The sequence below is a fragment of the Cryptotermes secundus genome, unplaced genomic scaffold (genome assembly GCF_002891405.2).
Source record: "Cryptotermes secundus unplaced genomic scaffold, Csec_1.0 scaffold499, whole genome shotgun sequence".
Lineage (NCBI taxonomy): Eukaryota > Metazoa > Arthropoda > Insecta > Blattodea > Kalotermitidae > Cryptotermes > Cryptotermes secundus.
The window spans coordinates 1162863-1184117 of NW_019738354.1; the positions used below are offsets into that span (position 1 = coordinate 1162863).

Here is a 21255-nt window from a genome sequence, read left to right on the forward strand (position 1 = left end):
CCTGCTGCACTGATTTTCATCCATGATATGTATACAGTGGCCGTCTTGTAGTGCACTCAATTTCGCCTGTCACTTCACAACATGTTTCGGCAACATAGTGCCATCATCAGGTGCCCCAATTACGCTAATCTATTGCATTGCTTGCCCTCAACACTCGCAGCTATGAAGGGAACACACATCACAAGACGCGGTTTACACAGAAAATAAGAAAAACGACCCCATAGTGAACGAACCACATGCAAGTTTTAATTAAGACAAATAAGATGAATTATCTTAACAAGTCTTAGTAAATTTATCATAGTTGACAAATACGGACTTTTTAAATACTTTTTAAATGGTGTTGTGAAAACATATGAGGGCAAGCAATGCAATAGATTAGCGTAATTAGGGCACCTGATGATGGCACTATGTTGCCGAAACATGTTGTGAAGTGACAGGTGAAACTGAGTGCACTACAAGACGGCCAGTGTATACATATCATGGATAGTTTTTTATTTATTCATACTCATAGTTTATTCAACGACATTGTCGGTGGGTCAGACTACACGGCGTCGAATTGAGAGTATTATGAGAGACCAATTCACTTTATCGGTTGTGGAAAAAATTTGCCGTGGCCTAATTTGAGTAATTATTCTGGAGATATTTAGGAAAACGACATTTACCGAATATGAAATTTTACTTAATCCTAAGAACGAACTTGGAATATAATACAAAATAAAGAATCCTAGAAGACCTACGAAGAAGAGGTAACATGTAGGTTCTAAAGCAGGCATGTCAAACTCAACTTGTACAGAGGGCCACCTCAACCCTATAAATAATAGTCCAGGGCCGCACTTCAAAATAGATATACGAGTATACATTAGATTTTGATACAAGGAAATTTAATTCTATTTATTATTTAGGAATAATTTCAGTATAATTACCTAAAGTGGAACACTTATATTTTGCCCACAAATCAAACATGTAATTTTACCTTCTATTTCACAACAGAAATAAGCGATTCACCATTTTTCTTGAAAAACACGGCGCTCACTTTCAATAGTTCTTTTTTTGCTACTTGAATTTTTTGAAAGCGACATTGCCCTTTAAAAGTTACTGTACATATACAAGAAAACTCGTAGTTGATAATTTAATGTTTAATTATAACCTTTATACGTTCATCACAATGTAACATCAGCACCTGTCGCTGTGTGAAAATGAACTGAATGACAATGTACAAGAGACTACCGGACTAGTAGGAAGGTGTATCTTGTCTCAATGGTCATAAAAATGAAAGTTTGCTAGCAGCCCATTAGACAATGGCTGGGGGTTGCAAGCTAGTTTTGAAGGTAGAAATCCCTTGCACTTGTCTGTCAGTTGCCACCCTCCTTGCATTCTTACTACGCCTCCAAAAGGGATTCTTGGAAATACTTGGGGTGGTGAGGTTGTGCGGATTTTAGTGCATTAACCTTCTGAAATACAATAGTTTGTCCTTCACGAACTTTACAGACCGTTAGCTGGACAAACCCTTCTGCAATTCTCAGAATCACTTTTCCTGCAGCCTGATAATTTATGTCTGCGTGAGACTTCTTGTCTTTTGGTCTGTTGGAAAATTGTTTTTACAAAAAAATATTTCTACCAAAATTTTAATATTGATTTTAATATCAATTAGCTCTAAAAGTTGAGGGGCCGCATGTTTGACACGGCTGCTCTAAAGGGTTCTGACTCAGGATTACTGAGTTTTCGGACATTGTCCATCGCCCTGTATTCAGGAAAGTAGAAAAAACAGCGTTTCGGAAACTGGATCTGTTTCCGCCCTCAGGTGAGGTTGGGGGACACCAACTCATACAGAAGATCTGCATGACGTGACGTGTTTAGGTTTCACATCATAGATGGCACTAGCGGTAGACACTATGTTTTTACAGATTCTCCGTTTATTTCTATGCATTGGTCTTCGTGGACTTGGTTGGTTGGCTAGGTTTGTAGCATAAATTTCTACCTCTTTTTCTATCCTGATTCCACGAATGTGCCTTCTTTATCATAATTTTATTGCATATTCTCCCGTTATCTCCCTTTGAAATAGCCTGGTCTCAGATATTTAAATAGCTGCAGTGAATATGACATGTGTTGTTTGAGATAAGAACGCATTCAGATCCCGTGTGGAGGCGGGGTCGGATACCTCCACCGTAGGCCTTACGTCGTAGGAGGCGATGAAAAGGGAATCCAGTGCCTGAGGGTATAGCCGGGTCGCTATGTTCCTGGGAGATATAAATACGGGGACCTGGCCCTCCAAGTTGGGAGAGTCTCGAATCTGAGACAGTAAAATGTGGTCATGAGTCCCGTGGGACTCGAACCTGAGAATGACTGGGCTGGCGAGGACCAGCAGCAATTGTAAAAGAGAGACCCATCCTCTAGTCAGAGAGGATGTTACATAAGGGCTATAATCGCAAGTGTTCAGCTGGAAAATAAAACTACTGGTTGTGAGTCTCAAGGAGCTTGTGCCAAGACGAAATGATTGGCGGTAAACCGTCAGTCGTAAAGTAACTCTGACTCTGACTCTAACATGGGTTGCCCAGTGACTGAGGTTAGCTCTGTCTAAGAGACCCAAGAGAGCAGGTGTCTTTCACCCCACCTGAGGACGGAAACAGATCCAGTTTCCGAAACGTTTTGTACTCTACTTCTTAGAATACCGGACGGTGGGCAAAGTCCGAAAACCCAGTAATTCTAAGAAGTAACACGTTTCACGAAGATGACAACTGGCAACACTATTAATAACTAAATTGACTCACATTAGGTAGACGTAAATTAATGATCTCATGTCGTTAATCTTAAATTTTTATACAAACTCCCACGTCACTGAAATAATACAGCTTCGAAATTTCTGTGAATCTGATAAATTAACGATCGAGTCAATAGTGACGCCAGTAATGTACGTTTTACCTGATAAGAACAGCGCACAGATAACATAGTATGTGAAAATTGTATTCACTCGTTGCAGAGGTCTGTGTTTCTGTCATACTCTGCAGGTTATCACATCGTTACCAGGATGGCTCAAAGCAATATACTGATTCTAGTGGCAGTTTACTTGACCCTTGTTGGGACCGCTGATCTTCAAAAAATCAACTGTAAAGGTAAAATACATTATTCAGCCATGAGGGCGAAATTGTGTGCACTCTGAAGCAAACAAGTGGAAAACTACAAGCGTTCATCGTCCACTGATATGTTTTTATTCTGCAGGGAAGTTCATAATTTAAAAAAATAACGTTTATCTTAAAACACGTCATTTTTTTAATACTAATGAGATGAACACAAGAGACTGTTTATAATTAAATACGTCTTTAATGGTAATTCGCAGCCTCTCACAGGTGTGTATAAATTCGTTAAGGAATTCAGGCTTTCCTAGCGGTTCATTTTTGGCGTTAATTACGTTCTTGGGTTTTGAGACCGTGTGAATATCGGTGATGTTGCCGACGTTTCGGAAGTAAATGCCGCCGTACATCCCTACAGTACAGCATCCCAAGAACAGAATTATCCTCAATTATCCTCACATAAATTTCAATAATCCTATTTTTTACCTGTTAAAGATAAATGTACTTAAATATATGAACATATATTTACGGTCTATATATATACGTACTATGAATGTGGATAGTTTAGTTAATACAATAACCAGCCCATAAGCTGGAAGGCTAGGGTTCGTTTCCCGGCAGGGGAAAATTTTTCTCTTCCCCTGCCGAGAATCGAACGCACTCAGCCTCCTGCTCAATGGTCACCAGTGGGTCTTTCTATAGTGTGAAGTCTAAGAATGCGTGGAGCTATACCTCCACCCTCCGTACATCTTCAAGGCGTGCTACTTAACTAGGAGTGAGAACAGCTGTATCTTCTACCAACGTACTCCTATATATTTAATACGGTATTTAATTAAGTAACTCCATGGTGATGGGCCCTTCTTGAGAAGTCACGAATAATTCAATTACTCTAGAATTTTCCAGCTTTTTATGGAACACGAAGGTTCATTATCGTGTTCACAAAAGCTCTAAACTGCTCCCTATCCTGAGCCAGATTAATCCAGTCCACACCACCCCATCCTATTTCTCTAAGATCCACTCTACATGATCTTCCAATCTAAGTCTATATATTCTTTTCCTTCTAGATTTCCCACAAGAATCCTACATGCATGTCTCTTCTCCCCATGCGTCCTATATGCCCCGCTCATCCCAACCACCTTGACTTAATAATTCCAACTATATTTGGCGAGGGGTAAAAGTACCGCATTTAATTCATTAAAATCTGCTAAAGCTAAACGGTTAAGATAGAGTCTGAACTACAGCTGTGTTTTGTTTCCGAGTTGTATCAATAATAGTCTCGTCACGTTTTCCAAAATTTTGCAGACGCAGACAAAGACGGAGCTCCATGTAGCCGTGATCACGATTTTCCGGATCTCGTTCATGCAGAAGCGTCAGAGCGTATAGAAACCTGGTAAGAATATGTGTTAATCCTAACTCCACTACAAACATTACTGCTTGGAAATTGAATCGTTACACAGCCGGTCAATAATTTCTCACTTATTGTGCAATCTGTAAATTGATTTTTAAACTGAATGATGGACAAAGTTACATAGAACCACTATGAATACACGACATATGTTTCCATTAAGAACAGATTTCAACAAAAATCAATCCGAAACGTAAGGTATAATAATAAATTGTCAACAAATTATGAAATATATTGATATTTTTTTTTCAAGACGCCGACCTGGACTCAGATCACGAAGGGTTTTAAAGCTTACTTTTTTTTTTAGTTACTTCGGGTGGGGTGAGACAGCCCACTTGCTACGTCGGCAACTATTTAACCTATTGTACCAGTCCCAAGTGATAGATGATGAGTGTGGAGCAGAAGGTGGAATGAGAATCGGTAGGGGAAACGCAAGTATTCTGAGAAAAACTACCCCAGCGCCACGTTGTCAACCACAAATCCCACATGACGTGGCCTGGGTTCGAACGCGGGCCGCCGCGGTAGGAAGCCAGTGACTAAGCGCCTGAGCTATGGCACGGCCTTTCAAAGCGTACTCACTAAGCTGAAAGAATATGGGAAGCCTTGGCAGCTCAGTCGATGTATCGACTACGCCATAAGCTGTACAAGCGAAGAATTCAATTCCATATAGGGGCAAGAGATTTTTCTCTTCTCCAAAGCATCCAGACCGGCTCTGGGGCCCAGAAGGCCTAAGTAATGGGTACTGTTTTTTGTCATTGACAGTAAAGCGGATGGGGCGTAAAGCGGACCACTCAGCTTCATCTCGTGTCAAAGTTAATACTGCATACACCTCCACGCCTCCATGTATGTATCTTCATGGAGTGGTGCCGAATTAAACACAGCTAATGAACACTATACTAAGCCAGTTTAAACCACCATATTGCTCTGATATACATTTTAATATTGTCCTCATATCTGCTATTAGGTTTTGACCACACACTAGATGGAGTTGTGTAGTCAGCTTGACGCTTTATGCAGGCCGGAACAGCACCCGGTACCCACTGGATAGGAGGCTAGATGGGTTCCAGAGCCGGTCTTCACATTGTGGATTAGGAAAGAAATTCCTGCTCCCGCCGGCAATCGAAACCCGGCCCTCCAGCTCCTAGCCCGTCGCTACATTCACTGATATTCCAAACAAAGCAAATACAAATCCACTACACGCTTATATTAAATATCAGGCTATGTTCAGAACAGGATAAGGTACTCTTTGGGCTATGGCCCTGGGATCGACTCAGCCTCTAACAGAAATGAGTACCAAGTATCTTTTGGGGGGTAAATTGGGCGGGCGCGTAAGGCTGACAATCTCACCGCCCTCTGTGAGCCGACTGTCTAGAAATGTTTGAGCCTTGGTGTCTCACAAACCTATAGGCGTTCACGGTCTGTTACAGGGGAAGCTTTTACCTTTTACCCTATTTTGGGGCTTAATTTCTTTTACACTGGTTTGGATTTTTGGTCCGCTTATTTCCCTTCATAAACCGAATATTTCAGCGAAATAATTATAATACCAACTTTTGAAGGAAATACAAACTAAATATATTGCTACAACGTTTGAATGTAGAGCAAAGTTCCGAAATATCCAGCTTTCAAAATCTGCAGGCTATAATCTTCTAGCGAAGCAATGAAAATCTAACTCCAAAATTAATATGTAGTAGTTATCAAGATGATTATCTTATCTATAAAATAACGGCTATCATTCCGAAACGAAGATACGAACGTCAGATGACTACATTATCAACACTGTAGCATGTTTATGAAAGTACAGAAAGTAGCTTATACGTCCGAAAGGCCCAGCTCAGTCCAGCCAACTTTACTTCAGTCACCGTTGGTAACAATTTTTATATGTAATTCATGTCCTCGCCACGTCTGAACAACTAAGGTATAGCTTTACATACATGCACCAATTTAAGCTATTTCAACTATTTGCCATTTTGCATATTTATTTAATTATTTCATGACACTGTATCAATTTATGAGACTGTGTAGTCTCTGATGATCTGTTGTAGTATTCTTATGAATGATGAATTGGGTACCTTCTCTCAAAGATGAAAATTCAAAATGAAGATCCCCCCCCACAAAAGTGCCAAGTAGATATGATAAGCTGACTACTATAACGCGATTTTCTCTCACAATTCATGTTTCTCTCATGTACATCACTTACCGCAGACAGAGTCCTGCAGGTAACAGCTTAAATTAAAAAAAATCCTGCCATTTTAGGTCGAAAAAGTTGCTCTTCTTTCATGGATTAATAACATATATAAAACATCTCTAAGAACTTCAAATACAGGAAAAGATTCCCTTCAAATATATATATTGACTATGCAGTTCACATAAAACGGTAGGATATATCACATGTTGTCAGACATCAGTTTTTGTAGAGGTCAAGATTTTCATCACTGATAAAATAGGAATCCTGAGTTGTAAAATTATTTAATTAATTGCTTGGTAATGAAACTCAAAGGTTCGACGTATCTGAAAATAAAAACAAACCATTTAAGATCGCGGTAAAATGTTAAAAATTCTACTTCGCTTTCGGGAGGTCTCAGACTCAAATCTCGTTCAAGTGACCAACTATCGTGGTGTTCCTCGGCCTTTCCAGGACAATGACGGGATAATACCTCAAATGAGGTCACAACCACTTCCCTTTATATTGTCGCCAATTCTTTATTCACTAATCATTCTATCATTCAGCGCTATACGTAATAACGTCTTCAAATTTAAATATAATGTCACGATTTGGTGACTAGACACAGGGTTTATATTAGTCATTGGGTTTACTGAACACATAAATCGTAGTTACGAATAATTATAACGCTCTCGACTTCTAACTACAGCATACGCTGTCTTCTCTGTGTGCTATATCTTCATCAGAAGTTGCCTGGTAACGAATCCCAACAATGGCCTCTTCTGCTTATGTCGTTGCCGGTCTTCTACCTTCCCACAGCTGAATCATGGCGGTAACCGCTTATAACGGCGAGTGACTCATATTCTCGACTTACTAAAGACACCCGTTGGTTCTCCTTATACAGTCTCAGCACGGATCGCATATAAAACACCGCTTCCAACAATTCCTGTTGTTGCGGTCGTATGTGTTGCCGCGGAAACATGTTTGGCGAGTCGTTACCACTCAATGGACAATGCAAACATGTCACAATATTTTGAAATAATATACCTATATTATTTATTATATTGCATTAGTCTACGCTTTCCTTTAAAGTTTTATTTCGTGACTAGGTCTTATCGCATATATATATATATATCCATTCGATTCTAAACCGATTTCTTTACTTCTCTGTAGACAAACTCTTGTTTAATATTTCTGTGCTACTTACAGCATCATAATCATATTCAAGTATCTGATTTACAGAAGTAAATTCCAGCATCTCTCTATAACTATTATAGGCCATTATCCATTATTTGAATTAGTAATCGCCAAAAAAATTATAAATGTTAGAGCTGGCGCACAAAATCCGAGCAGGTGACCTACGTCACACACGTCATTGCGTGCCTACTGTTGTCATGAGTATCAACAGAAGTTATTACACTGAGCGCAGGCGCACAACATTCTGTCTCTTTCTATCCGGTGTTTATTTAAGTACCACAGAAATATTAAACAGGATTTCTTTCGCAGCAATAGTCAAAGCAAAGATCAGATTTTACGCGCCTACTCTAAGCAAGATACTTGGGCTCACTGTCATTAACTCATTATGCTTCTGTTGCAGGATTTACATATTGATCGGAATTGCAGCTGCAGTTTTCGTTTCCATTCCATTATGTATTGTGTGCTGTCTGTTCTGCTCCATTTGTCCAGCGTATAAATATAGGAAAAAGAGGGGAGCTGTCTACGGTGCCAGTAAGTACAAAACTGAAACTGTCATGCCGCTTGCCAGTGGCACTCCAAGTTGAAATTACTTATATTTTGTGAGGAGTATAAATTATGAAGTTCCTATTCAATTTTCTCGAACTTCCTGAAAATTCCTCCCTCTTACATAGGTAATTCTGTTTTCCTCAGCATCCTGTTCTCACACATCCTCAGATTATATACAACTCTTCCTCGCCCTCCATCCAAAACAACGGAAGAAATTACAGTATATTTTTATATTTTAATCTTCGCAAATTTAGGCAGCAGGAACATGAGATGTGTTCGCATTTTGCGGACTGGGATTCGAAGCCTCAATCCCAACGTTAGGCAGTGGGCACTGCTCTGGTCACTTTTAATATCTTTGCTGTTCATTTCAGCCACGGCACAGCAGCAGCCAATCACAGTTTACCCACAATCTTCGTACCCACACCAACCAAACCTCCAGCCGTCACCGCAACAGCTTCCGTACCCTGGGTTCGTCTACTCACACGGTAAGTACTGCAGTATGCATATTCACTATTCAATGTTAAATAGCCCGAATTACCTATAAAAATGGTAAAGCTATCCCTGTAACAGACCGCCTCTGTGGTCTAGTGGTCAGAGTTCCTGGCTACAGATCCAGAGGTCCCGGGTTCGATTCCCGGCACTACCCGATTTTCTGAGAAGCGGTGGGTCTGGAACGGGGTTCACTCAGCCTCGTGAGCATAATTGAATGGAAAAGTAGCAGCTCCGGTCTAGAAACCCGAAACTAACGGCCGTGGGAATCCGTTGAGCTGACCACGCGGCACCCTCTGTCCTTAAACTTGGCAGTATTTTTTGTGCTAGTGGGGTCGGACTAAGTCCCTTGTACTGCGGCCACTTCTGGCTTACTGTACCAGCCACATAGGTGAGGGTGATTGTGGAGCAATTGGTGGAATGAAGACTGACAGGGAAACCGAAGTACTAGGAGAAAACCTGCCCCAGCGCCACTTTGTCCACCACAAATCCCACTTGACGAGAACCGCGACCGAACCCGGGCCGCCGCAGTGGGAAGTCAGCGATTAACCGCTTGAGCTATGGCGCGAAAGTTGGCAGTAACTTCGCCGACAAATGGCGGTCACTCCTTCGGTATAGTTAGCTTGCGGACTACAGGCCATGGAGTTTGTTTTTATCCCTGTATCAAGTAATGGAGGTGCACAGGTTTGTGAGATATCAAGACTCCCACATTTTCTCCAGCCAATCGGCTCACAGATGGGGGTGAGATTGTTAGCCTTACGCGCCGGTCGCCCTTTAACCCTAGGACGACTCCTGGTACTCCTGGCTGAGTCGACCCTAGTGCCATAGTGCCCACGTCCTTCTGCCATACAGATGCATACATTTGCCATTTACGTGTCTACCTTCGGAGTCACTTTAAGGGCCCATCTGCAAGGTAATGTAACTGGGAAAAAATTCCCTGTCTCCATTTCAGGCCAGGAGCATCCACAGCTACAGCCAGGGCCACAGCCGCCGCCGGCAGCTAATGAGCCCTACTACAGCATGACTTCAGAGTACAAACAGCCCCCTGGGGCCGGCTACACCGCAGGTATTGATACTGACATACTCCATGACACAGAACCTACAGTTAGCCTACTCACAAAGCACCAAAACTGATCCCCCTTCTGGGGCAACTGAATCCGCCTCACACTCTCACCGCTGTTTCCCTAATACGTAATATCCAAAATCAAAGTTTTCAGGTCTATATTTGCGAATATTTACGTATGCTGTGTATCAGTTAAGTTCATAATAAATGCAGCAAACGTGCAATGCAACAGAAGAATTTATTCAGTCAACAAAGCTTCTGAGGTAATAGTCCTACGTTTAGAGTGTAGAAGGTCTAAAATTTTGTGATGGTGGTATATTAATATTTTTTTATTGCTAGTGGGGTGGGACTAAGTCCCTTGTACTGCGGCCACTTCTGGCCTATTGTACCAGCCCCAGATGATAGGTGAGGGTGATTGTGGAGCAACTGGTGGAATGAGGATTGGCAGGGGAAACCGAAGTACTCGGAGAAAACCTGCCCCACCGAACTTTGTCCACCACAAATCCCACTTGACCAGACCCGGGATCGAACCCGGGCCGCCGCGGTGGGAAGCCAGCGACTAACCGCTTGAGCTATGGCGCGTCCTATATTAATATAAATATTATATTTCAAAACACAAAGTTTCGATATTTTAGATAAAAGCAAGACGATGGATATTGTCCAGGAACATAATATTTGTCAGTGTGTATAGTTCCGCCTCAACAGTTAACAACTGTTTTGCTATTTCTTGTCATATAACGAGAATTTTCGTCAAAATAGTCGCAAATAAACCCCGCTACTGGATCCTATATTTATGATATCCGACTCCAACAGACTAATTTTAATAGTATCCCTCCATCTGTATCCTTATTTCCCAATTGTTACCATCCCATTAAGCTTTTTAAATAAAATTTATACATGCCTTTGTTATGTGCCATTTCCATATAAAATTCTTTCTGTATATATACATTATATTTAATTAATTCAATAATTTTGTGTAAAAGGTGAAGTTGTCCCTGTGCTTAAATAGTTAAGCACGATCGCGTGATGACATAAGGGGGAATGGAGGTATAGCTCCATCTTTCTTGACCTCGGCACTAGATGGAGGTGAATGGTCAGGTTCATGCCCCTGCCGCCTTAACCCCGGGGAAAGATTCACTCTCCGGTACCCATGGGATAGGGGGCTGGCTGAGCCCCAGAATCGGCCTGGACGCTGTGGAGAAGAGAAAAATATTGCATTGCCGGAAATTGAACCCGGGTAGTCCAAATAAATATCTCCTCTCTTCAGTTCGGATATTGTTCCCACCATTTTATTTTGATATAGTTTTAATTCTTGCTCTTGACTCCCAGTCAGATTTCTCACTTAGAGAAACAACTTGTAGAAATGTGACTTAGTTTTATAAACGTGAGATAATGGAAGATTCAGAATAGTGAATGAACAATGACAGAATTTCTTCAGTTCTTCCAAATTTTATCATGAATATAGGCCTAACTCACCTCTGTGGTCTAATGGTCAGAGTTCCGGGCTACAGATCCAGAGGTCCCGGGTTCGATTTCTGGCGCTACCAGATTTTCTGAGAAGTGGTGGGTCTGGAACGGGTTCCACTCAGCCTCGTGGGGATAATTGAGGGGTTATTTCAAGGAACTAGCGGCTCCGGTCTATAAAACCGAAATTAACGTCCGTGGGCATTCGTTGCGCTGACCACGTGACACCTTCTATCCGCAAAAGTTGGAACTAAGTTCTTCGCTTGTGGAATACAATCCTAACTTTTGTTCTTAATATCTCTCCAATTTTTATGTACTAATTTCAACAGGTCATATAATCCCAGAGTCGGATAAGCTGTTGTCATTTGATTGCAGGAGCTCCAGCAGAAGAGCCTCCACTGTACGAAAATCCACCCCAGTATCACAACACGAGTGCCCCTTATGCTCTAAAGTAATACCACATGTGGAGATTTAGTTGCTTTAATAACATTTACCACCGTTCCGTGTCCAGAAATGCAAGTAACACACCGTGGTTTCTCCACACTCTACAGTAAAAGTGATTGAATTTGTTATTTTCATCCACATGTTAAGGAATATTAAGAGCCTGGCGCATGCGGTGCTGCAAAGCAGAGTGTGTCATGAGTGAGGGAGTGCAATTGGGTTGGGGCAGAAGCATCACCAGCGAATACATTGTTACTACAGCTTTACTCCAACTCCCCTCAGAACAATTTCGATTGATCTGGTTATCACAATCTTACCTTCATATTAAGACAAACGTTGGGCCTATTCCGGAAGTAAAATTCGTCACTGAGAGTGACACAATTATAAGGTGAGAGATACAGGTTCCTGTATTTGTCAGTTTTAAGCTGTTCTGATGATGATACATAGGATTGTTGTGCTTACGGACAGAGCACAACTTTCGAAATGTGAATCTGTTTCCGTTCTCAGGTGATAATGTTTGGAGGCACCTATTCAGGCGAGTCAGTTAGAAATAGTTAATTTCAATCATGTACTCGAATATCTGATCGAGGCTATCGCTTTCTGACTCCCCATCTTTCACATAAAGCTGGGAACTTGGAAACAGGTCCGGTTTACGAAACGTGTTCTCTTTCAGGATACATCACTGATGAAGTTCGGGAGCCCAATAATCCTAACTAAAAACAACCGGCTTAATTTATCAGATTATTTTATGGTCTATAGAAGTCTAGGGGCAACTACGGTGTGAGATCTCATGTTATCTGGTGCTTCATGTATAAGACACACAAAGTAAGAAAATACATTAATTTTAAAGGAATAAAGTTAATTTGAATTAAATTCTGTAATTATCTGGAACAGTTTGTAAAGTATTATAAGCTCAATTAATGTATAATACAAACACACGATTTATAAAATTAGGTTATGAATATCTGCCCTGCTTGTTATCTTGTTCTACCATGTTACAGTATTCTCCACAAAAATTCAGTATGCATTTTTGTCTCCCTCATCCTAGTCAACTGTCCAGCCCATCGTTGTCTACATGATTTAATATAGATGTACTAACAATACTAATGCCCTACAATGTCCACATTACCAGACACAAACATTTTTCTGGCAGTTCCGTATTCATACTTTTATAGTTTATCTTGCTTTCTCAATGTAAGGGACCACATTTCAGTCATGTAAATGAATTGGAAGAATTGTTGTGTCGTGTATCTTGATCATCATGTTTTGGAAGACAGACACCATGATAACAGAGTCGGTCTCGCTGTGATGACAATGGAAAAAAAAAATGCCTTGATCCTGCGGTAATCGAACAGCGAATGTCAGAAGAACATAGCCTATATAGTCACTTTAGCGTCCCGGTTATTCCGGCTTGTACTTTATAAAAAACCCTATCAATAATTTTTAATTAATAATATAAAATTGTCGTTTTCAGATGTTTTCAAAATTACTTTCCAGTTTATTATTTGGAACAGCAAGAAAATGCAGTATGCCGTGGAGTTCAAGTCACCCTTATTAGTTTCATAGGATATCTCAGTATCGAAAACAAAAATATATTTATTTCATTCTTGTTAACTGCTTCTTAGCATACTTTTTCGGTGAGGCGATCTTTTTCTGGTCTTCTTCTAAAATTGATTTCAGTACTTCGGCGTAACGACAGGGACGTGCTGCCCTGGAAAATGTAAGACATATAATTCTATAGATTTATCCAACACAAATACGAAATATTTTCTAGAGTCTGAGGTTCTAACAATTACACCTTGACCATCTAGTTTCTGGAATTTTGTATTCTTCATCAGTATCTTCAGGGAGGTGCTGAAATAATGTATTATAACAGGCTACGATCACCTTCTCCCTCGTCCTTTTCAACTCGCGGTTCACAAAAATCCTACCTTTTGTCACTACGCAACGTCCACGTTGAGAACATCCTGCTACCTAACCCAACACTCTAACGATAATCTCCATACAAAAAAAATAATATATATATATATATATAAATTAAAATCAGACCTGTGTATTATTCAAATATTAGAACCTATACAATCTTATCCAAAATGCGAAACAATCAACATCTTAACTTTATTTCTGAATGCAAATTCTTTTTAAAATTTATACAGAAACTTCAAACTTTTTTTTGGTATTACATAGAAACTTTTAATAAGAGAGGCAATCGTAGTTTTACCTGAATGATCTGAAGTGTCGCTTTTAGGCATTATTTTACAGGAATTATAAATCTAAAACGTCATTAAATTCCAGCCTTAAAATGCACTCCATTAAAAATGAAAAGTGTTTTTGTGTAGACCTACAATGACAATCCTGAGGATAACAGTCTCCACCGAAACACGTACCTTTGAGCAGTTGTCTGAGAAGACAGATTGTCTTGATTGTTATTTCTCGCTGACGTGATTGACTGCGAATTATTGGTAGACGTATCAGAGGGTTCGGAAGAATTCGATTTTGAAAAGTTGCTGTGCCAACGAATATAGCAAAGAGCCGTAACAATAATTATCACAATGAGTCCAGCCGCCACAAGCAATACCACTGCCTCATCACTGAAATAAAATAATAAGTACAGCCATAAGGCGAATGATAAAAGTTAAAAGGCGATGCTTACTAAAGCGTCATTCCATGAAAACCCACGGGAATGAAGTTATACCCAACGCGTTCATAACCTCGGCATTAGGCAGAGATAAGTAGTCAGGGTCACTCCCCGGCTGCTGCACCCCAGAAGGATGAGCTCATGGAACCCACTGAACAGGAGGGTGGGTGCCCAGAAGCGGCCTGGAAGCTCTAAAAAAGGTAAAAATCTCAGTCCCTAACCAGGAATCAAAGCCCGATTCCCCAGTCGTTCAACCATAGTTTGTCACTATACTGACTGAGCTACCACGGCTCCAAAACCACAAGGTTAACAAAGAAATTAGAATCTGAAACGATTGTCGTAAAAGCAGCAAGAGTGAAATTTTCACGAAAAGAAAATTATAAGTTTAATATGGATAAATAAATTAACTTCAAATAATTATAGTGTTTTAATGCATCAGAAGGTTCTGCCAAATGAAAGTGGGCCAAGCAGACATAACTAACATCGGTACACATTAATTCACCAATTATCTCACTCGGTCTTCATGGTGTTCTCATTCAAATATTACGTCATGTAACGCCTTAGTGAATGTTTTTGCTCAAAATAACTCATTATTTTTAACGGTGACAGCCCTAATAGATTATACGTGTATGAGTGAGAACGGTAACTTATCCTGAACCCCCCCCCCCAATATATGTGACCCAGGCTAATTTAAGTAGATCCTGCTTAGGCCGCACAGGCAGTTAAGTGACCGCCGCAATTTGAGGTAAGGTGGCCGGAGCCTGTGTGTGTGGTGTAGTTAACAATTTTGCCTGTCTTGCACATTATATGCATATCGTTGAATGGCAGGATGAATAACTTGTAGGAAAGGATTGGCTAGGAAGCAGCCACTGGCCACTTCGAGTCCTTATTCTTCTGCTGGACTAAATAAAAAATTATCTAAAAAAAAAGTAAAAAGTAACGCTATCCCTGTACCAGGCCGTGAAGGGCCACAGGGTTGTGAGATGTTGAGGGTCCCACATTATCTAGACAATCGGCTCAAAGATGGCGGTAAGGTTGTCAGCCTTACGCGCCGGCCGCGCTTTACTCCCCAGGAAAATTATTTAATTAATTCCTGGTACTCATTTCTGTTAGAGGCTAAGTAAACCCCAGGGCCTAGTGCGGCTGGAAGGATTAGGTCAACTGAAAAAAAAATCCAATGACCTCATCGGGATTTCAACCCGCGACCTTCCGACTTGTAGCGTAGCACCTCAACCACTACGCTACCTTTACCACAAAGGAAATAATGGGCCTCAGTAAAGGTTAACAGATCTGGCCCGAGTTTCCACGGGAGCAACTCCCACTACTATAGCAGCGTGCTCGATGCAAGAATGTGGCTGCGAGTGCACATCCGCCTAATGCCGAGGCCCATGATGGCTTCCTACGTGCCTTCACGACGCCGTGTTTAGAACGGCGCTCTGTATAGTCACATGTAATCTCTAATATCTGTGAAGCAGAGGTAAGCCCATCATCCAAGGACGTATACATAAAGTAAGTAAAAGTAAAGCTATCCCTGTACCAGGCCGTGAAGGCCCATAGGGTTGTGAGACGTTGAGGCTCCCACATTATCTAGACAATGGGCTCAAAGATGGCGGTAAGGACGTATAGATAAGAAGCTGAAATTGTAATTACGCAGGTTCATTAGCTTGAGATGCAAGCCATTAAATTCGAAGAGTCTGTTTTGATGATGATTAGAGATCAACAATCAAACTCTGCTCGTCCACTGATGAATGAGAAATCTAAATCGAGGAGTCGAAAAATCTATGAATTTATTCGTTAGTATTCTCTCTCTATCTATTTTTGATTTCTGTACATATGTGGAACAGAAAATTTGAATAGTAAAAACAGTAATTGATACTTTGCATACACATTTCTTTACATATGGGGCACGCGGTAGCGTAGTTGGTTGAGGCATTATGCTACAAGCCAAAAGGTCGCGGGTTCAAGTCTCGATGAGGTCATTGGATTTTTTCAATTGACCTAATCCTTCCGGCCGCACTATGGCCCTGGAGTCGACTCAGTCTCTAACAGAAACGAGTACCAGGAATTAATTAAATAATTTTCCTGGGGAGTAAAGCGCGGCCGGCGCGTAAGGCTGACAACCTTACCGCCATCTTTGAGCCGATTGTCTAGATAATGTGGGACCCTCTACGCCTCACAACCCTATGGGCCTTCACGGCCTGTTACAGGGATAGCTTTACTTTTTACTTTTTATTTATTTACATAAGGGGCATTACTTTCTGTGACTTAAATGTTGTGGGATGGTGAGCAGCACTGTGTGGACCATTTACAGTGACATGAATTGAAGCTGTTCTCTCGAGGAGAAATATCTGACGATTGGAATTTTAGTCTGTGTGGTGGATTGAGCCAACACTTGTTACCCCCTCATGATTACTATTATGATTACGATGATGATGGTGATGTCGATGGTGATTATGATGATGATTATTTTTATGATAAAAGAAGGCAATACCTTTGTCCCTTTTCACGGTGGATATAATCTTCGTATGAACAGCACACAATTTTGCCATTGTCGTTGCAACAATGACTCAGACGCAAATGATTATCTGGTGGACATTTTATTATCACCGTTACGCCAAGTTGTTCCTGCCGACAGTTCATTTCTGCGTGAAAACCCAATATAAGTACATTAGCAACTGACATTTGTGCTTGCTGCGGCCATGAGAAATTAATATTCATTTTTAAGCTCACATTAATTTTATAACTTAAATCCAGCTAAATATTTTGAATATGTAGAACGTAACCGCTTAAAGTAATGTGATTACTATATATACAACTTGTTTTAACAATAATATGCTCTGGCTTTTTCATATTGGATGTGTTTATGTGTATCGTATGACACAAAATAAACAGTAATTATATTACTGAAAACATTACCAATCGGTTAAACTTTGCGATGGAAAAGCATTGAGCTTTCTGTAAGCTATGAACCTGTTTTTAATGTGGAGATGGATCGGGCACACCTTAAGAAAACCAGCTGGCGCCATAGAAGAAGATGCATTAGATTAGAACACCAAAGGTGTTAGAAGGAGAGGACGACCAAGGAAAACTTAGAGAAGGGCAATGGAAGAGAAGATAACAGAGACTGGAAAGAATTGGAGAGAGGTTAAGGCATAGGCAAACCAGAGAAGAAGATGGAGAAGCTTCACGGGAGCCCTGGGTTCCACTCTGAACTAAAGGAATTCAGTAAGTATAGATGAATTTCAAGCTTCAGGGTTCAAAGTAATATGAATTGCAAGCTGGCGTATCTCTATAGTTCCACCAAGTCAGATTGAGCTCTTGGATAGTAAATTTTAACAAATACTGCGAATGTCTGCAACCAGTAATTTGTCGGAAAAAATAGTATCATTCTTTTAGAAGCGAAGGATGAATGGATAGTTTAACTTTTATAAAAACTGCCACAAGGCAATGTAATTCGTTGAAAACATTACAACCCTCTTCTGCAATTTGAATACGGTAAGTTCAATTCATAACAATGGTTGACCTATTGTAATGTGAGTCGCAAAATGAATCTTCTAACAAACGAATTGAATACAGGCTAAGTAAACGGTAAATCAAACATCACAAGCAGATGTGGAAAGAAGGTGAATATGCCCATAAACTTCCCCAAGAATGGGCATGATCTGAAAACTGTTTCTAAATTTTTACGTAAAATACATGTAAAATATAAAGAATTTAAAGTATTGACCATAACAGCTATTCTATTCTTTATCTAAAATATTCTTGAGCGAGAGTCAGCATCATATAGTGATGTAGATGGTTATGTTAATAAAATCTTACCTCAACATAAGGCGGGAATAAAAATCACTAGATGTCGTTGATCACACAAATAAAAAAACAACAAATTCCGTGGCTTAAGTACGCAAGCGAACAATACCGACCTAGCGACCGCCGCTTGTCGGCAAACTTAGTGCCAACTTTAGCGGATAGAGGGTGTCGCGTGGTCAGCGTAACGAATCTCCACGGTCGTTAGTCTCGGTCTTCTAGACCGGAGCCGCTACTTCCTTAAAATAGCTCTTCAATTATCCTCGCGAGGCTCAGTGAACCCTGCTCCAGACCCACTACTCCTCAGAAAATGTGGTAGCGCAGGGAATCAAACCCGGGACCTCTGGATCTGTAACCGGGAACTCTGGCCACTAGACCACGGAGGCGGTCTCCTTGATCACACAGGTGCCAAATTTATGGAGATGTATTTAAGGAGAAAACTATAACAAATTATGTTATAATTTACCAAAAAAGTACTAACATATCTTTCTGAACACTTACTCGCTAAAACACGCCGAGACAGCGAATCCAGTAGCACAAGTAGGCCTACTCCTACATAATGGAAGACCATTCTTCCGTCGCAAATAAAGTTGTTCTGTATTTCTAACGTGGTCAGTTTAACAGTCGGTATTATTTTTACGCAACACTGTCCCTATCCCACTGCAATACTCTTACTGACCACGGTCCTGCTAACAAATGGTGGGGAAATAAGTCACATCAGTCGCTTTGAATGAAGTGTGAAGAATAACGCTGCGTCTGCAATATAATTCGTCACATCGCGGCTCGTATCTTATCACTTAATGTGTTAAGTACACATAACTCTTTATATTTAATTCAAAAGCAGCATCTAATGCGATAAATCGCTTAATCAGTAAATTATTATAATGTTCTACATCTTTCGGCCCTCGTAACATCACCAGAGGTGTACACACAATTAAGGAAAAAAAAACTTCAAATTTGATATTTAATCTTACACACATTGCTTAAAAATCGACATAAAATATCAAAAGGTTTCAAATATGAAGATGAAATATCGACTCAACTTTCGTTTTCATTACTATCTTCCGGTTATAAGTTTTCTTGTCTGTACTCTGGTGGAAGGTCAGTAGGGGCCTTCTGCTGACGAACAATACCGCAGGAAACGGCTAAATAGATTAGAAAATATACATACGAAAGTCATATGTGTGACAATTTAAACTCATTCTACGCTTCAACTTCATCCTTATAACATTTTGCTTTTTAAATGTTGATATATTCAAAATGTTTTAAATTATTTATGTAAGATTAAATATAAAATTGTAAAGTTTCGATTTATGATTGTTTGGACGTTCCTGAAAGTGGCCTAATGGCCGAAAATGTATGACAACATAATGATTTATTGATTAAATGATCTGTCACTTTGACATTTTTCAGTGGGCGTTGTACAATCTCTGGTGTTGACACAGCATCGTTGAAGAAGCATAATCCAAAGAAGCATAGTTTCACGATTCCCTTAAAGAGGATATCCATTGTATATACACGGCTGGTCGGAAGAATTAACGCCAATTTAATGGAGTAATTGCATGCGAGAAGTCTGCGTGTGGAAACCGCAGCAAACACTGTAGATTTATTGGAGACCATGGGTAGGAAAATCGAAAGCCTGTTCGAGAGGCATAAGAATCACACCGATCGAGTACTTTCGCAGTAGTGGATAAGTGAATCTTCCGTGAGACGAGGGAGGCATTTTGGAACATCTACAGTCTTTTAGTATAGTTACTAATGTTCAAATGCTTGACATTTCGAAAACGTTTACAATTGTTATTGTTTAGAAATGTTCAAGTTCTTAAATGTACCACACGAATAATTAGAACCTTTTAAAAACTGTAAATTTGTTTGTTGTATTTTCGAAAAATTTCAAAAGTCTTTAAATGTTCTAAACTCTTCAAATTTATATTCATTTACTGTAGTTCATCGGAATTTGTTCCATAATTAGAATGCTATTCACTCGTACACAGGTCAGGATAAACATAACAAGTTTTCGATATCCCCTTTTCCCTTAAAAGACACGCAACGACTTTAGAAATCAACAATAGCGTCACTCCATTAACAATATATTCTTACGTATAATATTAAAATTGGAGGTTTACTTGAGACTGAAAAATATTATTATTTCGCTTTCTGTTAGTTATTTTGTTTTATTAATATAATAAAAGCAACAATACGCCGCCTCTGAATATGTACCGCTCGTGCTTTCTGCACTGATTGCGCCATCTATTATCAAATCAATTCTACCAACAAAATTTAAATATCCGCCTATTAAGCGCAAAACATGGACCATTACCTCCATCTATTCGCAACCGACGTACTAAATCGTCTGGTGTTCACTCGTAACTGAACCGCACTACGACCGCCATCTGTTAACTATCACACGTTTCCAAACGGTATCGAAAACCCATCGAAAGATTATCAACCACAAATGGAAATCGTAATAATCAGTCTACCATAAACAGTCTGCATAGGTTAGAAGTTAGCATGTCACTTAAATATTACTTTATGTTCAAAATAAAAAATGTTCAGTCATAAGAATTTGATTTTCTTTGCACCTTGGAAGCTCACCTACACCTCAGGCTGTCTATTCGTTCAATTTCGATGTCAAGACGAGCGACTGCACCTGCACCAAGTTCATGTTATACGACGGCACAACACTGAACTCCAGTTCACATAAAACACAGCGCGAAACGTAATTTCACACTTGTGATATTTTTACTTAAGCACTTTCACTCCTAATTTACGAAAGACTCACTTCACGGCCAGCCCTTACAATAGCGCGCCATTCACCTACAATTGTCACATCGAATTCACCGATGATTCGATATTTTTATCTCGTTCTAAAGCAATATATATATATATATATAAGATTAGTGAACGGCTGAATATATTCCAACTTGTAGACAATGCTACTCTCATTTTGAATAGGGACCCTTATTTTACGTTTAATTA

General features: G+C 40.0%; 2 protein-coding genes across 2 annotated transcripts; one reads left to right on the forward strand and one right to left on the reverse strand.

Annotated features, from left to right (window-relative positions):
* Positions 1-2965: 2965 nt before the first annotated feature.
* LOC111870809 (protein shisa-4-like) lies at positions 2966-13172 on the forward strand. The gene is made up of 6 exons (XM_023863365.2): positions 2966-3110; positions 4371-4458; positions 8232-8362; positions 8749-8862; positions 9819-9932; positions 11769-13172. The coding sequence occupies exons 1-6, from the start codon at positions 3026-3028 to the stop codon at positions 11846-11848; spliced, it is 612 nt and encodes a 203-aa protein (XP_023719133.1). The 5' UTR covers positions 2966-3025; the 3' UTR covers positions 11849-13172.
* Positions 13173-13181: 9 nt separating this feature from the next.
* Positions 13182-19083, reverse strand: LOC111870783. Its single transcript, XM_023863310.2, has 4 exons — positions 18778-19083; positions 16964-17114; positions 14222-14425; positions 13182-13545 (listed from the first exon to the last, which is right to left on the reverse strand). The coding sequence occupies exons 1-4, from the start codon at positions 18845-18847 to the stop codon at positions 13431-13433; spliced, it is 540 nt and encodes a 179-aa protein (XP_023719078.1). The 5' UTR covers positions 18848-19083; the 3' UTR covers positions 13182-13430.
* Positions 19084-21255: the final 2172 nt, after the last annotated feature.

Bases quoted from the DNA above. Each gene is read 5' to 3' on its own strand.
- LOC111870783 (XM_023863310.2), bottom strand. From the start codon at position 18,847: ATGGTCTTCCATTATGTAGGAGTAGGCCTACTTGTGCTACTGGATTCG. The intron at 17,115-18,777 runs GTAAGTGTTCAG...GTTTTCACGCAG, and splicing joins GTCTCGGCGTGTTTTAGCGA to AAATGAACTGTCGGCAGGAA. The intron at 14,426-16,963 runs GTATTGCCTTCT...ATTTTATTTCAG, and splicing joins CACCGTGAAAAGGGACAAAG to TGATGAGGCAGTGGTATTGC.
- LOC111870809 (XM_023863365.2), top strand. From the start codon at position 3,026: ATGGCTCAAAGCAATATACTGATTCTAGTGGCAGTTTACTTGACCCTT. The intron at 3,111-4,370 runs GTAAAATACATT...AAAATTTTGCAG, and splicing joins TCAAAAAATCAACTGTAAAG to ACGCAGACAAAGACGGAGCT. The intron at 8,363-8,748 runs GTAAGTACAAAA...TGTTCATTTCAG, and splicing joins GGGAGCTGTCTACGGTGCCA to CCACGGCACAGCAGCAGCCA.